Raw genomic sequence first — 10,054 nt, forward strand, 5'->3', positions numbered from 1 at the left:
TGGCTCAGGTCTTGATCCCAGGGTCCAGGGATTGAGTTCCACATGGGGTTCCCCATGGGGAGTCCCCACGGGCAGCCTGCTTCTCCCTCTGCCTATGTCTCTGCTTCTCTCTCTGTGTTTCTCATGAATAAATAAAATCATTTTATAAAAAGATTTTAATTCCAGTTAGTTAAGATAAAGTGTTATATTAGTTTCAGGTGTATAATACAGTGGTTAAAAAAATTCTATACATTACCTGGTGGTCATCACAAGAATTGCAGCCCTTTATTCACAGGACCTATTTAACCCTTCACCGCACCCACCTTCACTCTGGTAACTATTGGTTTGTTCTCTATCATTAAGAGTCTGTTTCTTGATTTCTCTCTTTCTCTCTACATTGTCACTTAGCAATTGATTAAATTCCTCATGGAGAGTGGAGTATGGTCACCTTAAATGGTCTTCTCATTGCTCTTCTGATTTTTCATTATAATAATACTCTAAAAAAAAAATACTCTAATGTGTTCTCCTTTTGCTTTGTTCTCTCCTGTTGTTGATATATGTAAGCAGCTTCTGACTCCTTTACCCAGCCAAGCAATCATACTGATTCCTCAAAATAAATTCACCCCCACCCCCATCCCCTCTGGACTTTACAACAGTGGCCTTGTGAAATAGTTATAGGTAGAGACAGATAGGGCCCAATTTCATTGCATGGGTAGAGACATCTCTACAACAATGTCACCTTGAAGAAGTTATACAATAGAAGTCCTTCACCTTTCAACAACCCTTAACATTTAAGAACCAATAATTAGTCAGAGGTAAAATGATGAGGGATGAAACAGAAAAATGTTCACCTTTAGCCCAGAGAGCTGACCTATAGGCTGCAGAGTTTTGATACTGATCAAATACATACTGGTTGGCACATTCTTAAAGGGTCTCATGACTGCCTGTACATCTCACCCATAATACTGAACTGAGTGAAAAGGACCAGAGAAATTTTGCAAAAGTAGTTTTTCAAGTAGAAATTTGAAGAAACATTTATGATCTAATACTCCCTACATGTCCCCTTCTTGAACTCTAAGCAGATAAGGACCAGCTTCACATAGCCAAAATGCAACTCTTTCTACCTGGGCATCCTATCCCCCTGCTATTTGAATAAACTAAGTTGCACCTTAAACATCTCAAGAATCCTTTCCTGCTAGATGGGCTCAACAATCCCACAATAGGGACGCCTGGGTGGCTCAGCAGTTGAGCATCTGCCTTCGGCTCAGGGAGTGATCCTGGAGTTCTGGGATCGGGTCCCACGTTGGGCTCCCTGCAGGGAGCCTGCTTCTCCCTCTGCCTATGTCTCTGTGTCTCTCATGAATAAATAAATAAAATCTTAAAAAAAAAAATCCCACAATAGTTTTGATACTGAAAACTCCATTTTTGGCTTCCAGTGGCTCGAAAAGCCAATACTCAAGACATAAGTTTTTTGTTTTTTTTTTTAAAGATTTATTTATTTATTTATTCAGAGAGAGCTAAAGAGAGGCAGAGACACAGGCAGAGAAAGAAGCAGGCTCCATGTAGGGAGCCCTATGTGGGACTGGATCCCAGGTCTCTAGGATCACGCCCTGGGTCAAAGGCAGGTGCTCAACTGCTGAGCCATCCAGGCGTCCCATTTATTTAGTTATTTGACTGAGAGAGAGAGAATGTGTATGTGAACACGCAGTGGGAGTGGTTCCATCCCAGGGCCAGGGAATCATGACCTGAGCTGAAGGCAAATGTTTAACTGTGCCACCCAGGAGCCTCAGAGATTAACTTTTTATATGATAAAGAGTTACCTGCCTGGTGTGGCAACCTATTCCTTGGCAAACATTTGCTCTTTCCTTTTTCCTGTGAATATGCTTCCCCGTTTTTGAAATTCTAAATCCTTACATTCTGCTTCTTAAGTGACAGTGGCATGCATATAAGCACTAATTGCCTGTCTTGAGCCTCATATGTTTGGGGTTCCCATAATTAAGAAATTTTTTTCTCTTGAGAGTCTGCCTCACATCTGTGTAATTATCATTCTGGCCAAAGAATTGAGAACAGATGAAGAAAGTGTCAGATTTTTTTTTTTTATTATTATAGTCACAGAGAGAGAGAGGCAGAGACATAGGCAGAGGGAGAAGCAGGCTCCATGCACCGGGAGCCCGATGTGGGATTCGATCCCGGGTCTCCAGGATCGCGCCCTGGGCCAAAGGCAGGCGCCAAACCGCTGCGCCACCCAGGGATCCCGAAAGTGTCAGGTTTAATCGGATTGGTCGTGAAATGAAATAGGCCAGGCAAAAGTTGGCCAAAACAGGCTTTTAATGGGATGCGCTCTCCGGCAAGGTTCTGGGCCGGAAGGAAGAGGAGAGCGGGGAGTCAAGGGCCTGGGAATTCGCACACATGGAGGGCAAGTGGGCTTTTTAAGGGAGGGAGGGGTAAGGGGATGTGTGTCCATACAGGGTGATAGGTATTAGGGCATATTGCTGGTGAAATCAGCCTGGGGCAATAACTGCCCATGCCCTTATATGGGATCTGGGTAAGGTATAGTTCAGGTTTCCTGCATAGGTCCTCTCTCCCCCTGATGACATGTCCTCGGGCAGTCTGCTGGTGATGGGAAAGTTCTGAAGTGGGGGCAACAAGGTGGAGGGTCTCCAGCCATTTTGTTGGTGCCTCCTGATCCCCCTTGATCCCGAAGGCCCAACAGAAAATGTTTTCCTCTCCTGCACATTCATTCTGTTGTCACAAAGTGACCTCTGTGCTTTAGGGCAAAAATATGACTTGAAGACAGTGTTGGGGATGAAGAACAGTAGCTTTATATAGCTTTGCCAGATGGAGGAGGATGCAGGAAGATAAGGCCCCAGAAGTAGAAGCTCACTCTGTGACTGGGGCTGAGGGGTTTCGCAGGCATGTATAGGATCTGGCCTGTTGGAACAGGAATGGTGTCTGTGCTGCCAGCCTTGCTCACCAGGTTTTCAGAGTGGTACTGGATTCCTGAAAACAGAAAACAAAGGCTAAGAAGGGGGGAGAGGAAGCTTGGCGAGGAGAGGGAAAAGGATACTTGGTTTACACTGTGAAGCCTTGCTGTTGTTTTCATGCAGCCATTTGATTTTTGTTTGACTTTATACTCTTTAGAGGTTTTAGTTTGAGGCACCAGGATAGCTGAAGTAAGCCACGTCACATTTTACATTGAGAAACCACTCAATATTTTCTAGAATTCCTAAAATAAAAGGAATAAAACCAAATTTTAGTGTAAATATGAGGAATTAGAATTCTCATATGTTGCTGATGGGAAAGTAAGAAGTAAATTCACCTTGGAAAACCGTTTTGCAGTTACTAATGAAAATAAACATTTCCTTACTGACGGGGGCGGGTGGTGGGGAACATTTTGTTACCAAAAAATATACCCCTTTAAAGATTTTTATTTTTTTAGATTTTTTTTTTAAAGATTTTATTTATTCATGAGAGAGAGAGAGAGACAGAAGCAGGCTCCATCCAGGGAGCCTGATGTGGGACTTGATCCAGGGTCTCCAGGATCACACCCTGGGCTGAAGGCATCGTTAAACTGCTGAGCCACCCGGGCTGCCCTGTAAAGATTATTTTAGACTGCGTTTGCGTTTTCTTGTGTTTTTGTGTGTGGGGGGTGGTTTTTTGGTTTGTTTGTTTTGCGGGAGAGAGAGAGAAAAGGGAAAGCGGGAGCATGTGGGCAGGAGCCAGGAAGGGGGAAGAGGAGCAGAGGTGGAGCAACAGAATCTTAAGCAGGCTCCCTCCTCAGTGGACCCTGACCTCATGGCACTGAGATCAGGACCTGAGCTGAAATCAAGAGTCACATGCTCAGCCTACTGAGCCGCCCAGGCGCCCCTCTGCTGTTATTTTAAGGAAACAGCAGACAAAGGAAAAGCTCTGAAACCCAGTTTGTTTACTTTTGTGAGAGACATTTTCATTTATAAGCGTTCTTACAAACGCTCCATTTGTAAGAGTTTGTCCCTCTGTGTAGCAGAAAGAGGTAGAATGTGTAAAGTGCCGGAAATTCTGATCAGTGGAGAAGGCATGGATTTAAATCTGGATAACAATCCTAGCCTTAGTGACTCTCCTTTGCCTGATCACCTCCCTGACTTGCTTCCCAGTAGGATAATGCGTGGAGTTTCAAGAGCGATCCTTGCTGGTATCCTCCCTCTATGTTTCTGTCAATGGTGTGGGTGGAAAGGACAGTGTTGTTTTATTTTTTTAAATATTTTATTTATTTATTCATGAGAGACACAGAGAGAGGCAGAGACAGGCTCCACACAGGGAGCCGAAAGTGGGACTTGATCCCAGGACTGGGATCACGCCCTGAGCCAAAGGCAGAAGCTCACCGCTGAGCCACTCAGGCATCCCAGGAGCCACCCAGGCGTCCGACAATGTTGTTTTAAGTAAGAGCTCTGGGTGATTCTAAGTGAGGTCAGGTTTAAGCACGAGGACTTCCAAGTTATTTTATGAGAGTTGAGAGCAAGCTTTGGCCAAGGAGAGGTAACAGGTCTCCCCTACGTGAGTTCTGGAGGGTCAAGTCCGGGCAGCACACCCTTCGTAGGCTGTAGCTGAATTTGTGGTAGTCCGTTGGAGGGGAGGCCCCCTGGAGGGAGAGAATGAAGTCAGTGATTGGTCTCCACGTAGGAACTCACAGTTTTTTTTTGTTGTTGTTGTTTTCTTTTTTAATTTTTCTTTATTTATTATAGTCACACACAGAGAGAGAGAGAGGCAGAGACACAGGCAGAGGGAGAAGCAGGCTCCATGCATCGGGAGCCCGACGTGGGATTCGATCCTGGGTCTCCAGGATTGGGCCCTGGGCCAAAGGCAGGCGCCAAACCGCTGCGCCACCCAGGGAACTCACAGTTTCTGAAAGGCCACTGAAGCAAAGGACTAGGAAGTTGGGCCTTGTCTGCATTTCAAAGTCCTGCCTTCTGGTGAGCAGTTTAGAGGTGCAGAGGCTCTGTTGGTGGCTTTAAAGGCATTTTCTCCTGATGCAGCTGTGATTTCCCCATGAATCTCTTCTGAGAAAGAAATCTAGAGGACAAGGTGAAAGAAGAAGAAATGGCCAGTTCTCAGGTAGCCTTGCGTCTGAGGTCAGAGGCTATCATCTTTTCCTCCTGGAATTCCATTAATTTAGAAATTGCAAATGTTGATTCCTCTAGTTCTGATGTTTCTGCCTTACGTTTTCACCTGATGTTTAAAACCTTTTCAAAAATGACTCAAGACTAAGTCTTTAGAACACTTCTTCCCTATATCCCAGAGCCTCTCTGCCTTCTCTCCAACATGGCTTCCAACAGCGCATCAACAGTTGTCCCTTTGAATTAAAGTCCTGCAAGTATTGAAAATATTCCCTTTGTGACAGATTCACAGGGCAAGTCTTTGAGTCCAACATTCCTAATGCTGACGGAGTCTGGTTGGAATATCAGTCAAGAAAAGCAGTTCTTATTCAAGTCCCATCTGGATGCTTTTTCACCTTTGTGTAGACCAAGGGAGATAATGCATAAATAAACATAATGGGTATGAGGCTCAGAATAACTGGGAAATTTTCCAGTGTGTGTGGGGGGACCGGGAAGGGATGGGGGGGGGGGCAGGCAGTAATCTTGCTTTTCAGATTGTGAAAAAGATCCTCTATTTAAAATGTACTAGATACTACAGGACATGGAACCTATACTGATTGAAGTTTTTATAAATGCACTATATTCTCATAAGTCAATTTATATTCTGATTTAATGTTTGGTGGCCACAAGAACATACCAGTAATATAGGTCCTTTAGTGCGCCTTAGGCACTGTTATCAGTTGGTTTCCTTAGAGCTCATGTTATCTTCTTTGACTTGGTTTGGTGCTGACAGATTTCTTTCCTATACAGTTTATACTTTCTCCCTTAATATTCATAAGGATCTTGGATAGATTTACTGAGTGATATGCAGGACCCATCCTATGTAAAGTGGAAACTTCTTTCTAGTCTCTCTTGCTTGTTGTTTCCTGTAAGGAGTACAAAGGTAAAAGAAATGTAGAGAAACTGAAATTCAACTTGCAGTCCTTTTATAAATATCCAAGATTGGCAAAGTATGAGAAACTATTAGGAATTCACAATTTCCTTAATGTTAATGCTTTGCTAGAGGCAAAAAACAACCAGCTTAACAATAGCCAGACCTCCAGGATCCCTTAAGTCCTCTTTAACAAATGAAAATACCCTACAGAAGCTTCCTTTAGGGATGTTTGGGTGGTTTAGTGGTGGAGCGTCTGCCTTTGGCTTGGGGGGTGGGGGGATCCTGGAGTCCTGGGATGGAGTACCACATCGAGCTCCCTGCATGGAACCTGCTTCTCTCTGCCTATGTCTCTGCCTCTCTCTCTCTCTCTCTCTCTCTCTCTCTGTGTGTGTGTCTCTCATGAATAAATAAATAAAACCTTAAAAAAAGAAACTTCTTTATTTCTGCCCCCCAATTTAAAAGTATATAATCAATGGCTTCTCTCAAGGACAGTATAGGTCCTTCTGCCCAGGGGTCCTGTCCCTGCACTTTCATAAAAACAGTTTTTGCATCAAAAATGTCTCAAGAACTCTTGCTTGACCAGTAGCTCCCATCAGTTTCCACTGGACAATGGAGGCTCTCTCTCTCTCATGTAGTATAGAGAATGATTTCTAAGACTGAGGGTTCTAAGGGAGACCTTCATCTTGATAAAGTTTAGGAATATAGGTGAGGTTGACAACCAAGAAAGAATTGTTGAGACGTCTTTGGTGCAATATGGTAGTTTTATTAAAGTATGGGGACATGACCCATGGGTAGGAAGGACTGCTGCCCCAGGCTTGTGAGGGGTGGCTGATTATATACCTGGCAGTTGGGAGGGGTTTGAGGATAGCTGAACTTTTTAAGGCATTTTGGAAGCAAGGTTTCTAGGACCTAGAGGGGGCTAGTTATTGTTGGGAAAATGTCACTGATTACCATCTAATAAAACCTGAGTTATGAGACCCTTCAGATATATATCAGTGGGCCATGTGCTTGGAGGATGATTGCCAAGATGTATTTTTGAGTTTAGAGATGAAGGAAATTTCTAAAGGAATTTTTATATGTTAAAGTAGACTTACAGGCTCCTGGAGGTTGGGCTAAGATCCCTTAGCAAAGTATGAACATCGAGGCAGTTAAGTCTGTAGATGAATGTACCTCTCCTGTTTCAAGGACTTGTCAATGTGCTGCCCCAGGCTTGTTCTTTGTCCTCAGCTAGTTTTCTGTTCCCCCATCAATCTTGTAGATTTTTATTTTCCTCCACACTTAGGTCACAGAGTTACCCTTCTATTTACTTCTTTGTATTTTCAGGAGGAAAAAAAAAAACTAAAACTAAAACAAGAAATATTAACATGTTTGAGTGTCTTAAAATCCTGGAATAGAGTCCTTGATAGTAACTCTACCAGGTGGGGTTATGACACAAAGGAAATTTGATTTGCAGCCAATAAGGAGATTATAGGGGATAACTTCCCAAGCAGAGACTCAGAGTCAGAGGGAATGGTTTCCTTTTATTTAGGGTTAGGATGGAAATTCAGCAAGAGGGGCTTCATCATCTTCTTATAGCTGGGTATAAGGTCACACAGGTACCTACAAACACTTTTATATATTCTCTGTATGTTATGTAAATGAGGTTTGTGCTTCTCCTTTGGAGATTTTTTCTTTCTTTCTTTTTTTTAAAAAAAGATTTTATTTATTTATTCATGAAAGACACAGACAGAGGGAGAAGCAGGCTCCCCACAGGGAGCCCGATGTGCGACTCTATCCCAGGACCTGGGATCACACCCTGAGCCAGAGGCAGGCGCTCAACCACTGAGCCACCCAGGGGTCCTGGTGGAGATTTTCATACTAAGGTAAAAGTGCCATGGGTTATTACTCTTTGGTCCATCTACATAGTTATTAGTCAAGAGTTAAGGTCAAACTGGGCTGGCCCAAGCTCATTCTTTCAGCCATCATTTCCATTTTAGTTGGATAGTTTCCATTCCTTGATAGGAGAGTAGACCTTTGGGTCTTTGCCGGGAGTAAAACCTAAGGTGGAAAGATGAGGTTAAGTAAAATGTGGGACAAATGTCAGAGAGTACAAGTAGGTGAGCAGGGAAGGTCAGGTCTTGGGGTCTAGCTGGTGACACTAACTCCCTGTTCCACCTTAGGGACCATTGTCAACTCTGCCTGTGGCCCCTTGGTAACTGTGGTATTTATTGCGGGGACTGCTGACATTCAGGGGTGTGGCCATAGAATTCTCTCAGGAGGAGTGGAGATGCCTGAATCACAGTCAGCGGGAACTGTACAAGGATGTGATGTTAGAGAACTACAGATACCTCCTCTTCTTGGGTGAGGATGACTCCTTCCAGGTTTCCCAGACCACACTCTGGGTTTTCTTCCTTCCTTTAAAGACTGTGTCTTAGAAGATTCCTCTTTGAATGCCTGGAATTCAGATCCAGGCAGAATGGGAAATAAGGAGGGGTTTATTGATGTAGAGACAAAGCTTCATGATGTGTCCTCTTAAGTTCTAGTTTCCCCTTCCTAAGGGAACATCATTACTTCTGTAGATGAGTGGTAATTCTAAACAGAGTGGCATAAAATGCGACTCCCCACATCTTAAACTTATATTTCCACTCCTTATCATTGTGTCTACTACTTGGAAGTGGAGATTAGGATGTGAACATTGGAAATGTCTCCTGCGTATTCTAAAGAGGCTGTTGGGCAATATGATTTGGGAAGCCATTTTTCTAGAATTCTACAATGTCTTTTCTTCTCTACTTAACACAATAGTGGATTGAAAGTTAGGATCTCCAGCAATACTCATTTTCCTTTTTTCTAATAAACAAGCCTCATTGTGTCCAAGCCAGATCTGATCACGTTTTTGGAGCAAGAGAAGCAGCTGTGGAATGTGAAGAGAAAGGAGACAGTAGTCTTCCATCCATGTAGATGGGAATGAATGAGGCAGATGACAGAGGAGAGGTCCACATGTGAAGTGGAATATAGACCTTAAACTGGTTGGAATAGGTCTCCTTGAATGGAAATGAGTTTGAGAAGCCTAACGTTATTTGTCTCCCTCTCACAGAGGGACAAGTGGTATCCAACATTAAAAGCTCTCACCTTCACTAAGGATTCTCCTTCTGCTCCACTGATGGTCCATCACTTCCACAGTGAGGGCCAGGAGACTTTCCTGGGAAGGGATGGGCTTAAATAATCTGAGAGCGTCTCCTTTGTTAGAAGTTTCCTATGGAAATATCCCTGTTTCTGAGGATCTCTAGGCTAAGCCCTTTGTAAGTTGTTTTGCTTTGTGTCAGAAGTGTGTCAGTGTAGTTGTACACATATTGTGGTTTGGGTCAGAATGGCTGGGCACACTGGAGACAGATATTACATGTATTCTGGTTTATACATTCCAATGTTATGCAGACTTTAATCTTAATGCTACAAAATGAGATTCAGTACCTTCATTAGGTAATTGTGCGCCTCCCTAAAATGAGAAAATCTAATGCTTTATTCAAAAGTTCTTTTTTTTTTTTTAAGATTTTGTTTATTTACCCATGAGAGACACACAGAGAGAGGCAGAGACACAGGCAGAGGGAGAAGCAGGCTCCATGCAGGGAGCCCGATGTGGGACCTGATCCTGGGACTCCAGGATCATGCCCTGGGCTGAAGGCAGATGCTCAACCACTGAGCTACCCAGGAGTCCCAAAAGTTCATTTTTCTTCATATTATTGATGTAGGAATTAATGTTCATCTGTATGTATTCTGTTCTTCAATATTGAAATAATATTTTTTTTATTTTTGTATTTATGAGAGTCACAGAGAGAGAGAGAGAGAGAGAGAGAGAGAGAGAGAGGGGCAGAGACACAGGCAGAGGGAGAAGCAGGCTTCATGCAGGGAGCCCGACGTGGGATTCGATCCCGGGTCTCCAGGATCGCTCCCTGGGCCAAAGGCAGGCGCCAAACCGCTGCGCCACCCAGGGATCCCAATATTGAAGTAATATAATGACTATTTGTTTCCTAGAATTCCTCTGTTAATAATATCATATGGGTGCTTGAACATTTAGAACTCAGAACTTGCAGGC

The 10,054-nt window shown here is 43.5% G+C and overlaps 1 protein-coding gene across 1 annotated transcript; it reads left to right on the forward strand.

Annotated features, from left to right (window-relative positions):
* Nucleotides 1–8,198: 8,198 nt before the first annotated feature.
* Nucleotides 8,199–8,932, forward strand: LOC121478645 (putative protein ZNF720; the record flags this gene model as incomplete). The annotated part of the gene is made up of 2 exons (XM_041733782.1): nucleotides 8,199–8,325; nucleotides 8,823–8,932. Coding segments are annotated over 2 exons (237 nt in total), but the record flags the coding sequence as incomplete, so codon positions are not given.
* Nucleotides 8,933–10,054: the final 1,122 nt, after the last annotated feature.

This window comes from Vulpes lagopus, chromosome 2 (genome assembly GCF_018345385.1).
Source record: "Vulpes lagopus strain Blue_001 chromosome 2, ASM1834538v1, whole genome shotgun sequence".
Classification (NCBI taxonomy): domain Eukaryota; kingdom Metazoa; phylum Chordata; class Mammalia; order Carnivora; family Canidae; genus Vulpes; species Vulpes lagopus.